Source organism: Cucurbita pepo, chromosome LG08, assembly GCF_002806865.2.
Source record: "Cucurbita pepo subsp. pepo cultivar mu-cu-16 chromosome LG08, ASM280686v2, whole genome shotgun sequence".
In the NCBI taxonomy this organism is placed as follows: Eukaryota; Viridiplantae; Streptophyta; class Magnoliopsida; order Cucurbitales; family Cucurbitaceae; genus Cucurbita; species Cucurbita pepo.
This window is the reverse complement of record NC_036645.1, coordinates 3,371,124-3,388,266: the sequence shown is the minus strand read 5'-3', so window position 1 is coordinate 3,388,266 and position 17,143 is coordinate 3,371,124. Positions and strand designations below refer to the sequence as shown.

At 37.2% G+C, this 17,143-nt stretch overlaps 3 protein-coding genes across 5 annotated transcripts; 1 reads left to right on the top strand and 2 right to left on the bottom strand.

Moving 5' to 3' along the window:
• Positions 1-698: 698 nt before the first annotated feature.
• LOC111799988 (bifunctional protein FolD 4, chloroplastic) lies at positions 699-4,553 on the top strand. Of its 3 annotated transcripts, none has more exons than XM_023683547.1 (6): positions 699-855; positions 961-1,185; positions 1,588-1,913; positions 2,993-3,229; positions 3,826-3,993; positions 4,188-4,553. In XM_023683547.1, exons 2-6 carry the CDS (start codon positions 996-998, stop codon positions 4,356-4,358), a joined length of 1,092 nt encoding a protein of 363 aa, XP_023539315.1. In that variant the 5' UTR covers positions 699-855; positions 961-995; the 3' UTR covers positions 4,359-4,553. The 3 variants fall into 3 exon arrangements, with proteins under 3 accessions (XP_023539315.1, XP_023539316.1, XP_023539317.1); XM_023683548.1 differs by having other exon boundaries at positions 713-834; XM_023683549.1 differs by lacking the exon at positions 699-855 and adding an exon at positions 863-882.
• A 760-nt stretch (positions 4,554-5,313) lies between these two features.
• On the bottom strand, positions 5,314-11,764 carry LOC111801219 (putative threonine aspartase). The gene is made up of 11 exons (XM_023685246.1): positions 11,502-11,764; positions 10,845-10,895; positions 10,333-10,453; positions 10,077-10,161; positions 9,282-9,363; positions 8,076-8,205; positions 7,824-7,981; positions 7,571-7,734; positions 6,592-6,715; positions 6,416-6,520; positions 5,314-5,710 (listed from the first exon to the last, which is right to left on the bottom strand). The coding sequence occupies exons 1-11, from the start codon at positions 11,643-11,645 to the stop codon at positions 5,618-5,620; spliced, it is 1,257 nt and encodes a 418-aa protein (XP_023541014.1). The 5' UTR covers positions 11,646-11,764; the 3' UTR covers positions 5,314-5,617.
• A 1,409-nt stretch (positions 11,765-13,173) lies between these two features.
• Positions 13,174-14,807, bottom strand: LOC111800989 (LIM domain-containing protein PLIM2c-like). Its single transcript, XM_023684936.1, has 5 exons — positions 14,673-14,807; positions 14,486-14,585; positions 14,369-14,397; positions 13,660-13,749; positions 13,174-13,558 (listed from the first exon to the last, which is right to left on the bottom strand). Exons 1-5 carry the CDS (start codon positions 14,805-14,807, stop codon positions 13,298-13,300), a joined length of 615 nt encoding a protein of 204 aa, XP_023540704.1. The 3' UTR covers positions 13,174-13,297.
• Positions 14,808-17,143: the final 2,336 nt, after the last annotated feature.

The following is a 17,143-nucleotide window of genomic DNA, read 5'->3' as shown; positions in this document are numbered from 1 at the left end:
TCATGGCTTTGCTTTGGGCTTCCCCAAATGGTCTCACACCAATGGAGAGAATATTCTTTGATTATAAACTCATGATCATTAGCCGATGTGGGACTTTCATCATCCAACATCTCCCCTCGAACAAAGCATGCCTCCTCTTAATCGAGGCTTGACTCCTTTTATTTTGGAGTCGACATTTGAGAATTTACCAATCTATTGGCACGACTAAGTTTAGGGCATAACTTGAGTTTTGTTCACGTGCTTGACAATATTATTCCAAAGCTCTTGTATATTTACCCTTCGTGACGTGGACATAGCTTAGAACATAATAATTTTGTAGAGCTTTTGCTTGGTCTGATATGATATCTATTATATCATTCGTTATTCCATTGAATGAATCATTTGTCTATAATTGTACGTAAGATTCTGTTGGCTCGATGAACTAGCTCGAGATTCTCTCTCGATTATCTCGAGTAGTTTGAGTGGATTAGATCAAAATTTGTACAAGTCATATCTTCTATTACCACTTTGTAAAAAATCATTAGGTATATATATGTTATTTGTTATTATTTATATAATCTTTTAAATAGAGACAAAATTAGTCCACTCTTAAAAATAATACCATTAATGGACATTTTAACAATACCTATGTTAAGCTTAAAACTTTAAAAAAAAAATTAAAAAATTAAAAATAATAATAATAAAAGGAAACGGCTCCTCTGCCGGAGTGAATAATCAGTGTTCGCGTTAGGGATTCATTTTATTTCAGCCGCCACTTCTCCGCCGTCTTCTCCGCCGGCGCTCATCATCCTACACCTGTTCTGATTCCTGCCTTTGTTGATTTCGCCTACAAAAGCAAGTCTCTCTTTGTTCATCGTGAGTGACACAGAGAGCGAAATAAGTGTTATCTTTTTGCCTTGTTCTACAGTTTATCTTTGCTCCGCCGCTCTGTAGCTCTGTAATTCCTGTTTGTTTTTGTAGCAAAAACGTGCAGATTTTTCTTACGGTGTCTTATAATGGCGTCATCGATGAAATTCACAGATTGTTCCCCTTCCGCCATTGTTCGTCTTGTTCCCACTACTCGAACCAGGCTTCGAAGCTCCGATAGCGCTGTTCTCTTTCACCGTGTTCTTGGCCGTTCCTGTCCTGCGTATCCTAGAACTTTTGTTTCTCGATCTTCAATTTCAACTTTGCCCGTCATCTCCGGTATGTCTCTTTGTTTATGAGAAAAATTCTTTGATGATTCTTTTATTTAGAGCTTCATAGGATCTGCCGTTTAATTTTCACCTAATTTTTCTCCTTGAACTTGTGGAACTATGGAATGTTTTTGCGTTGATTTTATGCTGCTTGCAAGCATTCGGTGCTAAAATGGCATTAAATTGTTGTAGTTTTGTATGCTGGCTATGCAACTTCAGAATAAGTGTTCTATGTATAGGCATGCATGTTGTGGTTGGATGATCTTGGATTGTTCATAGTTTTTTATGTACTTTTTCAGTAACCATTACCATGGAGAATTCAGCTTGATTTTCATAGTTAGAGCAATGGAGAGATCTTTTTGTGTGGCTTTTATGCTAGGGATTCTGGATTCTTATTTTCTTTTTACTTCAGCTTCAATCTCGACCGAGGCAACTGCACAAGTTATTGATGGAAAATTGGTGGCGAAGCAGATAAGAGAGGAGATTACTGCTGAAGTATCTCGAATGAAGGATGCCATTGGTGTTGTTCCGGGATTAGCAGTCATCCTTGTTGGAGATAGGAAGGATTCTGCAACATATGTACGAAACAAGAAAAAAGCTTGTGAATCTGTGGGTATTAAATCCTTTGAAGTAAACTTGCCTGAAAATGCTACCGAGCAAGAAGTGCTCAAGCACATATCCGACTTCAATGATGATCCATCTGTCCATGGCATCCTTGTTCAATTACCTTTGCCTAAGGTATGTTTACTAAACTTCATTTCATTTGTCAAATAACTTATATGGTGAGATCCCACCTTCAAAGAACGAGTGTTAGCAAGGACGCTGGCTCTCAAAGGGGGGTGGATTGTGAGATCCCACATCGGTTGGAGAGGGAAACGAAGTATTCTTTATAAGGGTGTGAAAACCTCTCCCTAGCAGACACGTTTTAAAACTGTGAGGCTTACGACGATATGTAACAGGCCAAAACGGACAATATCTGCTAGTGATGGGCTTGAGCTGTTACATATATTGTCACAATTTACTATATTATCTTAGAATATTACTAAGGACACTCTAAACTTAAGACCTCGGTCTATAATCATTTGCTTGTTTGCCTTTTGTTTTTGAAAATTATGCTCACAAGCACTTCTTCCACATGAGTTTCTATGTTTTTTTAATCTAGAAAACCAAACAAAAGGGCTTAGAAGGAACGAGTTCGAACAGGGTGGCTACCTATCTAGGATTTAATACCCTACGAGGTTCTTTGACAACCAAATGTTGTAGGTCAAGTGGTCATCCCATGATATTAGTTGAAGTGTGCGCAAGTTGGCCCAGACACCCATGAATGTTAGAAAAGAACCAATTTTAAAAACGTGTTTTTTTATTGTAGAATGGACTAAGAATTCAATTTAAAACCATAGTAAAAAAATGGAGAGAAAACAAGTACAAATTAAACTTCGAAACATGCATAGTAAAAAAAAATTGTTATCGAGCGGTGTGGTCATGTCGTTCGTTGGGTGCTGCTAAGTTTTGTTGGTATCTGCATTATTTGTTTGCTATCTTCATTTCCACATGCCTTATCCTATGTAAATATAGATGAGAGTTTGAACTTAGGACTTTACATTGCAATATGCATATTTTGTTAGTACAAAAAATATGGAATATACGAGGATGTGAACCGCCGACCTCAAGAGAGTAATTAGTACATGTCAATTACTCGTTGAGCTGTACTCACTTTGGCAACCGAAAACATATTTATAGCAATATTATGGTCCAATGGACCCCATTTACATTAGCTATTCAAGATCCAAGATAACATGTTTTCATTGATTTGGCAGCACATGAATGAACAGAATGTATTACATGCTGTTAGCATTGAAAAAGACGTAGATGGATTCCACCCATTGAACATTGGTCGTCTTGCAATGAGAGGTGAAGAACCGTTGTTTGTTCCATGCACACCAAAAGGGTGTATTGAATTGCTGCATAGATACAACATTAGTATCAAAGGAAAGAGAGCTGTTGTAATCGGTAGAAGCAATATTGTAGGAACTCCAGCTGCTCTTTTGCTTCAAGTGAGTTTTTAATTTTTAATCTATCTACTTCATGTTAAACGAACACGACTCTCCACAATGGTATGATATTGTCCACTTTGAGCATAAGCTCTCATGGCTTTGCTTTGGGCTTCCCCAAAAGGCTCATACCAATGGAGAGAGTATTTCTGATGTGGGACTTTCATCATCCAACACCTCCCCTCGAACAAAGTACGTCTCCCCTTAATCGAGGCTCGACTCCTTTTTCTTTTTGGAGTCTTAGTCATTTTTTACTATGCCTTCGAGGAGGCTCGACTCCTTTTTCTTTTGGAGTCCTTTGTTCGACATTTGAGGATTTACCAATCTATTGGCACGACTAAGTTTAGGGCATGGCTCTAATACCATGTTAAACGAACACGACTCTCCATAATGGTATGATAATGTCCACTTTGAGCATAAGCTCTCATGGCTTTGCTTTGGACTTCTCCAAAAGGCCTCCTACCAATGGAGAGAGTATTCCTTGATTATAAACCCATGATCATTCCCTAAATTAGCCGATGTGGGACTTTCATCATCCAACACTTCACAACTTTATCGGTTGTAGATTATGTTGACGATAGTTTATCGTTTTTGTGTAGCGAGAAGATGCGACCGTTAGCGTAGTTCATTCAAGGACCAAGGACCCCGAAGAGTTAACAAGACAAGCTGATATTATCATCTCAGCAGTTGGCAAAGCTAATATGGTTGAGGGAAGTTGGATAAAGCCTGGTGCGGTAATTATCGATGTTGGAATTAATCCAGTAGAGGTGAGTAAAGTACTTTTACACAAACATTTATTATCGTTAAACACCTTTTAAAGGATTACGTGTTACGATTAGATCGAATAAGCCCTTGTTCTCTTTGATCTTCGTGGCATGTCTATGTACATATGGCTAAACCGAAATCTTCTCTCATTTCTACATTCGAAGTTTCACACTCGGTTGTCATCTTCGTGTAACAGGATGCAAGTAGTCCTCGTGGATATCGACTCGTAGGGGATGTCTGTTATGAGGAGGCCAGCAAAATTGCTTCGGCTATTACTCCTGTACCCGGGGGAGTCGGGCCAATGACGATAGCAATGCTCCTCTCGAACACGCTCACAGCAGCAAAGAGAACACACAACTTCCAGTGAAATTTACCTAAAAAGCTTTCCTTTAGCAAAGGACCAAGCTGTTAAATAACCCCATGTGTGAGCACACATCTTCTCAAGTCATTACAACTTATCTTCTTTTGAGTGAATGAATGACTTGTGGAGATTGAACCTTGTATTTGTTGGATCTTTTCTATATGCTGAATAATCACAGGGGATACACATTTTGTTGTTGCATTGTCGTATCGAAGTCTAGGTAGGGGTGCAAATTATAACAAACAAGACGGATTGAAACAGAAATCGATCGGTCGGGATGGAAAGATGAATGGTCGAGATGATGACTATTTGATGATATGTCATAAATCATAAGTAGGTCAATCTCAAACCGACATTTCGTTTTTTTAACAAAAATTTATTCACGAACTGAACTAACTAAATTAATTATCCAATTGGTCAAAATCAAAATGAATCGGCTCTAACTAATTTATTAAATAAACCAAATTCACTCGACTGTAGTTCAAAATTGATTTTCTTTTTCTTCCACAAATTCAATTTCATTTAGAGTGATTTCATACAGAGAAGTGAAGGGAAAGGAGTTGTTATCTATGTAATTGAAGAAGTTGTAGAAGAGCACTACCACGGTTTAAGTTCCGACACATAGAGGATTAATTCAGCAAAAAGAATCGTGAATCAAGGGAAGAATGCTACAAGAATTCTGCAGTCACCCTCGACCGAGACCTAGATGGCAACCTAACCTAGTACATTATAATTGATAAAGGAAATACCCCTAGGAAAAGAAAAATAACAAAACACGGGCAGAATGTATTGAGAGACCCAGCCTTCGGCTTAAAATGGTCATAGTCTAGAGCTCTTACTCAGGCTCTCAAAATCACTTTCAAACATGCCACTAATTATCGATATCATTTTCAAATATATCACCAATGATGGCAAAGGGAAGGGGATCAAACATATTTCAGAATATGCTCGTTATTAGGTATAGCTAAAAATAAATATGGTACCAACTTTAACTTCTTTTGACCTTTGTGTATCCATCCCAGAAATTAGAAACTGCAACCTCAAATTTGGAGGGAACATGAGTGAAGAGCATCTGATCTGAACCTAACTTTTTAGTCTAATTTTCAATAGATAATTAATGCTCTTATCAGCATCTTCAAATTGTTACTGGAATAAACAAAAAACGTAATGGAAGTTCTACAATTATGACCTTTTCTCTGTAGAATTGGATCGTGACGAAGATGGAGAGAGCGTAATTCTTGCACCTCGTTCTGGCTATAGCTATGTTAGAGCTTCCCGTTGTCCGAAAGATCGATACGTGCTTCAAAATGATCGATTCCCATCTTATTGTTTTGTTTAGTACTTCTTAAAATGGACACCTGAGACAAGAAAATAGAGGATTTAATAATCAACCAAAGGTTTCACAAATATGATTGTTTGAAATATTCACAAATAGTCTCCTTTCTCTAACATATCGTCTCCAACATACCTTTCTCTAGAATATCTACCACTAATTTTTCACTCAAGGACTTTTCTTTCCTTTTCTGTCATATTTCTGCCTAACTTTTCTCTCTAAAATTTATTTCCATCTCTAATATTTCTCTTTTTATAGCTTTTATTTCCCTGTGCTCCTCGTTATTTTTCTAACCCGGTAACATTTCTCTTTATAACATTGCTCTTGTAACGGCCTAAGTTTACCGATAGCAAATACTGTCCTCTTTGGGCTTTCCCTTTCAGACTTCCCCTCAAAGTTTTTAAAACGCGTCTGCTAGGAAGAGGTTTCCACTCCCTTATAAAGAATGCTTCGTTCTCCTCCCCACCTCAACTGATGTGGGATCTCATAGCTCTCCCTCTCTCTAACAGATCTCTCTCAAATTTCTGTCTACTTTCATTCCCTCTCTCTAACCTCTCCCTCTAAAACTTATACCTTTTTTTCCCTCTCTCTAACGTAGCTTAGTCTCCCTCTACTCTAAAAAATAGAAAACAAAAGGTAGTGTATATAACCCCTTACCTTAAGGCCTTATACAAATTAAACAGCTTGGATTCTAACATCATCACAGAATCAGAAAACTGTGAATAAATACCTTGGGTCGTTCCATGGAGCTTGCAAAGTAACCCATTCCAAATGAAAGGGATGAATAAGCAGCAGCAATCTCCACGGCTTTCAACTTCTGCGGATTTCCTGGGGCCTGTGGCAACAATACTGAGATACATAATTATGATAGATGGAATAACAAAAAGTGTTCAATTAGTAGGTCACCAATTTAGGAGCATCGGCCTGGACAAGTAAAATCCCAGCACTCTTATCAGTATTATGTTGACTGCTTTCTTGAACAAAATTGCGTAGAACTTTCATGCAAGCAGAGGCCGGACCTGCCTGTGATCTGAGCGGACCATATATAACGATGTCAAATAAAAATAATAGACGACTCAACTTAGTTAATTAGTATGCAAATATTCTTCAATGTGCAAACAATATGACCTGATCAAGAATAAATGCAACGAATGAAGAAAGATTTTCAGATGGTCATTATCTCATCAAGCAATGTTATCCAGGGAGAAAACTTGACTAATCTTAATATATTAACTACTTTCCAGATTCAATACACACACGGTTGCTTGGTTCGAATTATTTAAGAAATTCAAACACTCCATATGCGCATTCAAACTTCAGCTTGGGTGCTCGCTTGAAAAAAAACAAACCAAAAGTTATTGATATTAGTGTTACCATTAGATAATCGATTGTGAAAGTGAAATAAATACACTGGCAATATGCTTTATACAAAACTTTCCTTCTAGAGAATCCGTAGATGGCCACCATGACTTGAACTCATTCCCTCAAACCCCTTATTATTTACATGGTCTTTTTTTATCACTAGACCAACACATCATGATTTTGTTCTTAATAAATATTGCCAACATTCTATAGAATAAAGTCCTCCACGCTGCACAAAGACCTCCCCTATAGAAACCATATGGTTGGTGTTCTAATATGAGAACATAATAAGAAATTCATTCAGGTACATTGACAACAATTAAACAATGAACACAGACGATTACGCTTGGTTCTACAATGTACAGTTATAGAAATCTTTAGGTTGAGGTCAAAGTTCCGGAGTCTGTGTTTGTGCATTTTGGATAAGCAATTTCAGAATAAATAAAATGAAACCTCAAAATATTGAAGTGTTTTAGCACTGAAAATTCACTGAAACCTAATCATGGATGATGGAGAAACATACAGTGATAATGATACACAGCATTCCCTAGCTGCAAATCCTTTCATTAGATACTCTCCTCCACCAGAAACACAACCCCCAACCATGAAGGGAGTCCCAAATGGACCTTTTGAGGACGCCCAACAACCTGAACCATACATTGCTGCTAATCCTACACGTCCACTGACCTAAAAGTTAAAATCTGTTAAAATCCTTTTCTAATCATGCAATTATACTTCTACCTCGTTCAAATAATATGAGGAAAAGCACAAACTACCTTCATTGCAATGCCACCACTTGAGGCCCCAGATGCGATATGTCCTTCACTGTCAACACATATAACACCAACCGTGTCCATAGTACAATCATTTTCTGCATCATTTAACGTTGCTGACTGGCATGTTGTGCCTTCCAGTGGATTGGGTGATTGGACTTCTACACAATCAAAATAAAAATAAATAAAAGGCATTAGGAACAGGCGAGAGGAGATGGTTAAAATAGGATAACATATAAAATAGAGAACCCAAACCCGATATTCTAGTATTGTCTTGAGAACTGCAAGAATTCACTACATAAGAATTCTCTTTCTTTTCTTTCGCACGTTGAATCATTGACTTGTATCTTTCCCATTGAACTTTTGCTCTTTCTGTCACCAACCACTATATGTGATGGTAAAAGATGAGATGATTCACCCAACAATGTAAGATACAGATGGTTAATTCAATGCTTAGATAAATCAAAGAAGATTTTACTTGGGCCCTTTTGACAACCATTTCAATTTTCAGTTTTTGGTTTTTTTGTTTTTTAAAAACAAAAACCATACATGTTCAATAATTGTTTTATTTTTGGTTTCCTGATTTTAAAAAATCAGAGATGAAAAAAAAAAATAGAGACCAATAAAAATGTTTCGGAAAGAAAAGTTAAAGATGGTAAATTTAGAGACAAAAGAAAATATTTAGTGAGAGAATATTAATTAGACTTCATAAACAAAAATATTAGTTATAAAGAAAATAGAAAAAAGAAGTTAGATGGGAAGAAATAAATTTAGAGAGAGAAAATTTAAATAAAAAGAGAAATTTTAGAAATAGTATGGTTAAGCATAAAAAATATGTAAGAGAAATAAAGATAAATGAGAAAAATAAAGTAAAGTTGTAGCAAGAGAAAATTTAGGGAGCTATGTTTTCTCAAAAGAAAAGTTAGAGATACATTTATTAGAGAGAGAAATGTTAGGGAAAAATTTTAGAAGTAGATAAGTTAGGAGAGAAATTTTAGAAATAGATGAGATAAAGAGAAATAAAAGTTGAGAGAGAAATTAGAAATGTATATTAAAGAGAAGATAAATGAAAGTTAATAAAGATGAACATTTTAAAGAAAATAAAAAGTTATGCAGGGATGAAAATTAGGGAAAGAGAGGAAAATTATATCGAGAAGACAATTTGTAGAGAGAGAAACAAAAATTTTGTAGAGAGAAATATAGGGATTAAAGTTTTGGAAAGAAAAAAAGTAAGAAAAATGAATTTGTTGGAGAAAGATGTGTCAAAGAGGAAGAAAATGAGTTCTACTTTTTATATATATATAAAAAAAAAATTGCTTCTAATTTCGAAAACGGTTTTAAAAAAACATAAAACAAAAAACAAAATTGGTTATCACACAACTCTGGTTTTGAAATGAAAAACAAAAACAGAATACAGAAAATGAAACGATTATCAAACGGTCCCTTAGTTACTCATATAACCTCATTAGCCTCTGCAGTAGTTTCTGGCAACCAAATGCCTTTGGACTTTGCCCAAGTACAAGCACCCTCACCAACTAGGAAGCTGCACAAGGAAAACCTTCCTGGTGATTAGATTTTAGAAATTAGAAATTCAAGAATGAAGCAGCATACTAGTTGTTACATACTCTGCAATCTACATTCAAGAGCAATACCACATCAAATCTTGATAAAAACAAAACAGTACACTGTTTTCCAGAATTGTTTAGAATCGAAGTAGGAAAATAAACAAAGCAAAAAATAAAGAATAGTAATGGCAATGGCATCATCCGTTGCTAAACTTGAAACCAACTCGCATGATGATGAGAAGGCGAGGCCCTCAGCGCACTTAACGTACAAGAAGAGGGAGGCAGGTCGCAAAGGAGGGGACGAGTCAACGGTTAGTTAGTTGGAATCAGTGTGTTGTGAATGTGCTTTTTGAGGGTTGTCCAGTTTTTGTAATAGGGTGATGTGACAATAGGCTATGTAGGGAGGACCGGTATTTCATTTGCAGGTTATATCCATGCATGGACATTCAGCTAGTAAGATCTGTTCGGTCTGAAGCTTACTCTAGGAAGGACAGTACTCGGCCTCTTGAAGCCCTGAGATTATTGTGTGTTGGGGACTGTTCTCATTGTTTCCATGCTGATTTTCTCTGTAATTTCGTGAGACAGACCGACTAATGTCTAACACACGCGAAAAATATCCTATTATAGGAAAAATGCTAGAGCCATTGCAAGGAAAGATAATAAAGCAATGCAATCTCACAATAATAATTACATCGGAGGTATAAGGCCCAGCAGAGACGATCCCAATATTTGTTCCTTTGCCAGTAAAGCAGCGATTTTTATAGCATTTCGGACACCTGATCTAGAACATATGATAGATATCAATTAAGTTAACAAAATAAGTACAGTAGCAGTACTATTAAAATGTGCAAATATATAGTCACACATAATATATGGAGATCGAAATAACCGAGAAGCCAATGCTGATAAATGATAACAAATAGTTTCATCATTAGAGAATGTTAAACCTGGCACTGCACCAACAGCTCCAAAAGCACCTGTATCACCATCCATAATACTAGCATCACACTCTACACGACCATCTTCGGTCAAATTGGATCCTCGTCCAGCATTTGTCACTGGATCATCCTACAATAAATTCTCTCTATAAATATAGATTATACAAATAGAAACTTTAAGAGTTTCAGAGAACAGTAGGTCGCCATATTATAACATTATAGCACTTTAATAGGTACTAGTACAGCTAATTCGTCGTGAGGATAAGACACTTAGTGAACCAACAACCGCAAAGTAATGAAAATGGTACCACCAAACGACACGATCCCAGTAAGACTGGTATGAACACTTTGTTTCACTACAAATCATCCGAATTCAGTAGTCCAACTATGGTATGATGATTTTCATTCCAGATATAGAATAGGTATTCATATGATACAAACCATACATTACCAAAGGTAAAATTACACTGCAGCACTACGAGAAAACGAAACGAAATAAAATATTTGACAGAGAAAATTACCTCTAGAACTTGTATAGCTGCGGAAACAGCATCTAAACAACCGCCTGAGCCCTGAAACAAGTCGGAATAATGGAAGGAGTTTATAAGTCTATAATGAAGAAGATGCCAATGAACTTCAAATACAAATTATTCGAAAGAAGAATATGAATTTTTCGCCATCTCATGCACTTCTCTGTAACTCCATACATGCCAACAGTGCGATGAAGAAGATATTTCCAATTGAAATGATTCGAAAACAAGAATAGGCAGTGGTCGTCCTCGTGAACTTCCAAATAACTCCATACATGCCAAAAAAATGCAATGAAGAAGACAATCACAAACTTCAAATGAAAATTATTCAGCAGGAAGCAACGCTCGATACAGACCAATAATGCAGCGAAGAAAACATAGACGAACTTCAAATAAAAATCATACAAAAAGAAGAATACAAAGAGGTCGCCATGCTCGTGAACTTCTCCAGAGCTGGATACATTCCAACAAAATTTATATCTACAATCACACTGAACAAGGAATCCGGCTCGCTTAACACAATCAATTGGATAGGGGAAATACGAAAATCTAAAAATCCGGTAATCCTAGTTTCAACTTTCCATCGAGTGAAAATCGAAAATGCATCAGTCTTTGTGTTTGATTGAGTTGACAGATTGTGAAACAAACCTTTCGGAGAACTAGAGAGGCAGCTAAACAAGCGCGTTTCATGGCCGACCTGAGGGCTTTCTCGTTGGAAGGTGCGTGAAATCCCGCGCCAACATGAACAGCAACGAAAAATCTATGGCCTTGATCTTGAGCCTCGGCAGCCATTCCTCACGATAAACAACAATGTAAAGCGGAAGAACGAGTTCCGGCGATCGGGCGGCCGTAGTTAGAATCGGCGAGTCAAACGTCGGCACTGTACGCTTTGAAGCAATGAAAATTCCATATTCCACCCTTTTTTTCCTTTTTAGTACGATACAGTTAAATAAATAAATAAATAAATTAAATAAATAATATTAATTATTTTAATATTAGTATTTTCAAATATTGAGACTTTATTTAATTATTAATTATTAATTATTTAGAAATTTGGCTAAATATATTTTTTAACTTACTCAAGTATTAACGGTAAAGATATTTTATAAGTAAAGACGAGGTGTACATGCTAGCTAAGAGGATTCGAATACCTGACTTAAGAACTGTGGTGTTATACGGGTTTGCTTGGACCCAGTTAAAAAAGGAATGGACCCGGTTAAAAAAGGAATGATTTTTTCCTCTTAGGGTAAATCATGATCGTAAATACTGACCCAAAACTATAAAACTTGAGAGAGAGAGGCGATAAACACAAAACCGACTTGAACATAGCTCTACTAGTCAAGATATTAGTAACTTTTGATACCTCGTTTGTATATATATATGAGAGAGTGGCCGACTCGAACATATCTCGTTCAAATCTCTACTGGTCAACATATTTGTAGTAACTTCCATTCAAATGAAGTTGCAATATGTTTGCTTTTTTTCATCGAGATTGAGCTGCATGTAAAGGTTCTTACTCTACGACCGAACAACTAAAGCTTTCATCAAAGGGTTGGAGGAAGTCGAACAAATGTAAACGACTTGTCACATCAGAAATCTCGATTTTTTGATGTAGTTGCAGTATTTTTGCTTTTTTTCATCGAGATTGAGCTGCATGCAGAGGATCATACTCCACAACCAAACAACTAAAGCTTTCATCGAAGGGTTGGAGAAAGTTAAACAAACGTAAACGACTCGTCACGTCATCGAGATTGAGCTGCATGCAAAGATTCTTACTCCACGACCAAGAAACTAAAGCTTTCATCAAAACATATGAGAATGTTGGAACAAACACAGACAATTCCGCATTCAAACAGTAACCAAAGGGGAGCTCAATCCCGAGAGTGTAAACTCGAGGTGGGAGCTGAATCCCGAGAGTGTAAACTTGAGGTGGGAGCTGAATCCTGAGGTGGGAGCTGAATCCCGAGAGTGTAAACTCGAGGTGGGAGCTGAATCCCGAGAGTGTAAACTCGAGGTGGGAGCTGAATCCCGAGAATGTAAACTCGAGGTGGGAGCTGAATTCCGAGAATGTAAACTCGAGGTGGGAGCTAAATCCCGAGAATGTAAACTCGAGGTGGGACCTAAATCACGAGAATGTAAACTCGAGGTGGGACCTAAATCACGAGAATGTAAACTCGAGGTGGGACCTAAATCACGAGAGAGAGAATTTTGGAAGAAAAGGAAAATTGTGTATAGTGATTGAAAATGATAGCAATCCATGCTTTATTACAGCTTCTCCTCTCACCAATAGAAGACTATGTTACATTGTTTTCCATGCTTTGATGGCCAATAAATAAATAAAATAAATTAAATTAAATTAAATAAATAAATAAGAAAAAACAACAAAAGTAGCTCAAACAACACCGCCCCTTCCCCAACTCTCATAGCCTTGGATGGAGGCAGAATCAGGCCGCGTCCTCCTCCGCCTGTGGCTGAGCTCCGCCCTCATCGTCCTCCGCCGCCTCAGGAGGCGGCGTGGTGGCCTTCTTGTTTGCAGCAGCCTCAAGGACATGGTTGTAGTTGCCCTTGATCATGAAGAGCTGAGCAAAATGGTGCTTGCAGTACAGCACTCCATCAAGGGCAGCATAGGATGAGTGTGTCAAATGGCACCCTCCATGAGCACATCTAAAGCAGTTCTTGTGGTAGCATTCCCCTTCGAGAGTCACCTTTTTTTTTTTTGTCAACCACATTATAGTTTCGATTAGCCAATGTTATTCGATCTATGCTATGTTTTGTGCTTGAAAAACACGAAGAACTATTGACCGACCTTCTCCAACGGATAAACCGTCTTTGAGCAGGCCGCACATTTGTCCTGAGTTCCCGAGAACATGGCCGAGGCTTTGGTTGGAGCCCTCGACTAATAAACATGTCAAAAGTTACCAAGACATGTAAGATAGAATGGAACAATCCATACAAAATCAAGTTACACAGACACATCAAAAGTTAACAGAATGTATCGATTACCCAGACACATCAAAAGTTAACCGAATGGATCGATTACCCAGACACATCAAAAGTTAACCGAATGGATCGATTACCCAGACACATCAAAAGTTAACAGAATGGATCGATTACCCAGACACATCAAAAGTTAACAGAATGGATCGATTACCCAGACACATCAAAAGTTAACAGAATGGATCGATTACCCAGACACATCAAAAGTTAACAGAATGGATCGATTACCCAGACACATCAAAAGTTAACAGAATGGATCGATTACCCAGACACATCAAAAGTTAACAGAATGGATCGATTACCCAGACACAGTAAAAGTTAACAGAATTGATCGATTACCCAGACACAGTAAAAGTTAACAGAATTGATCGATTACCCAGATGGAACAATTACCAAGACCAGAATGGAACAATTACCAAGACACAGTAAAAATTAACCGAATGTAACAATCTACACAAAATCATTATCGAACGAGAACTGAAACTCTAATATATTCAAGATTAAAAACGAGAGCATACCGGATCATTTTGTTTCTCAGGAGGCTTGGCTGTTGCCATGACAAAAACGAGAGGATATTAAAACAATAGGTAAAAACGAGGGACGAACAATAAGAAACAGAGAAGAAAAAACATTACAAGTTTGGAAATTCTTGCTGAAATTTCCAGATTCCTTGAAGAGTTGTTCAAAATGAGTCTTGCAGTAGAGGACACCGTCCATCCATGAGTAGCTACTCATCTATCGTGAAACAGCTCAACGATTCAGTATTAGAACAAACATAATGATAACAACAAAAGAAAGAAAACTCGTTAACTCTCGACATACCGAAAGGGTACCCTTGCAATGGCTACATTTGAAGCAAGACTTATGGTAAGGATTGCCTTCAAGGGAAAGCAACTCGACCACATAAACAGTCTTGTCACAGGCCTTGCATTTATCCAAAGTACCGGTGAACGACATCTCGAATCGAACGACTTGACTTGAACAGAAGGGAAAAAACAAGAACACGAAGAAGAGCGGGAAGAAGAAGAACAACAACAACAAAAGACAAACAAATGGAATGTTTACCAAGTTGTCTGAGGATGGGATCTCAGACAAGATTAGAGGAAAAGAAGCAAGAAGCTAAGTGGAATGGGATAGAAAGAGAAGGGATATCTTGGGATTTTGTGTGTAAACAAACTAAATTTAAATAATAATAGAGAGAATAAAATTTACTTGTTGGAGATGCTCCAATTTCGGATAGTCCTATGTTTTCTCGAGGAAAATAAGGTTGTTTCTTTGACCATTTCAGGCCAAATGTTTTGTGTAATTTGTATGGTTGGCAGTTTTTTTAGTTGAATATCATTGCCCTTTTTTAGCCTCTACTCAAAAATCGGATTTAAATTATATATATATATATATAGCAATTTATTATTATTATTATTATTATTATTTTATCACTCTGGCACGTTCAGAAAACTTGATATTCAAACAATTTGATCAACTCAATCCAACCCGTACCAAATTAATAACTTTTTTTTTAAATATTTTCGAAATATACTAGGAATTAAGTTGTAAATTTTAATTAAATGTTTGAAAATAAGTAAATTGATGTTTTATAAAATGACATTTTATTTTTATTAAAAATAAAAATTTGAATAAATGATCCCGAACCAATTTAATCCGAAAAATTTAGGATTAAGTTGAACTGGGTTCATTATTTAATCAAATTATTTTAGGTTGAAAAATTTACAAACCGAACAATTGAGTTGGATCTAAAAAATGTTCAAATCCGACCCAACTCAACCTACAAACACTCGTACGTATACACATTTATTTAGGTCGGTAACTTCATATTGCATTATCACAAACATAACATGAGCTCAGCTCGAGTCTTATAGGAACGGTCTCGTCCTCAATGAGCTAGATCAATTAAGCGAACTTTAACAACAAAATCGGTTCAAGTTGATTCGACTTGAGGGCTTAACGAACGCTTATAAGGTTAAATTATGAACCAAAGGCTCAAAAGAAGCATCTTGGCGTAGTCCAAGGTAGCTGAAGTCAAGCTAAGGGAAGTCTTTTAAGTTTGGTTCAACCTCAAGGGAAGATTGGACCCAAGTAAAAGACTATTAGGCAAAGAAGCTTGAAAGTCCACCTCGGCTCGAGCCAAGTTGAGCCAAGTCGAGCCAGGTTGAGCCTATGTTGATCTTCCCTCACATGCCCACGACCTAACGAGTTTTGAGACGTATCCAATTTGACTCTCCTAACCCTAATCGAAAAAGGAAGAAAAATTTAGGTTACTTATAGTGAGAAATAACTCCTCCATACCTACTTGATTCTCCAAGATCCCGAGATAGTTAAGGGCACCTCGACTTATATGTAGAAAGCACGATGACTGGATGAACCATAGAAAGTAGGAACGAAAAGCTAACTGCACCTAGAACTCTGAGCAAACTCCAATAGGATGACTTACAACCTTGGAATAGGACTAAGTAGGGTATATGACTACAACAACCTTATAATAGGGCTAGAATCGAACTTAATGTCATGGAATTAGCTAACTCTAAGAACTAGAACACATAATTTTAAGAAGCACTAAATAGGAGAAGTTTCAATGAAATGAATGGTCAATGGCAAAGGCGTGAAGGAGCCATGTGTCACAGCCATACTATGAAGAGAGTAGGTTGTGACCCTCACGTCATGACAAGCAAAGCGGCGTCCTTCAAGAGACACCCATCTGGCGACATGCGGGCCAATATTAAAGAGTGTCATGATGCGATCGAGGAGGACGATGCATCATCCAACACACCACCACGCGAAGTGGGCTTGAAGACAAGTTGAGACATAAGCAAGACAGAGACATTGAATAGACATGAAGGGCAAAGATAGGCTTGTTGAAGGGCTGGGTAGGGCCTCGGGCCTTAACCTCAAAAGTCGGAGTTTTGAAAGGAATTTGGGCATGCGATTCGGGAGTTAAGTCCGTCCATATGAAATATGAATGCTCGCCAAGTTTGGTGTCAATCAGACACCGGATGGACAATGCACGACACTGTATGACCGTTCACCAAAATCATGTCCAGGCGTGTAAGATTGAAAATGGCTCAAAATGTACTATAAGGGTACCATGGTATTAGTTCTCCACCACCCATGTGTTGGGTTTTATGTCCTAAAACTCATAGTTTGTAAACAAAGATATATTCTATTTTCAATAAAGTTATTATTGATGTTTATTCAGTAAAAATTGTTATTGAATAAAGTGAACTTTACGATCGTTAATCTAAATCCAATAAACTAAGAACACTCTGGCTATAGTATGA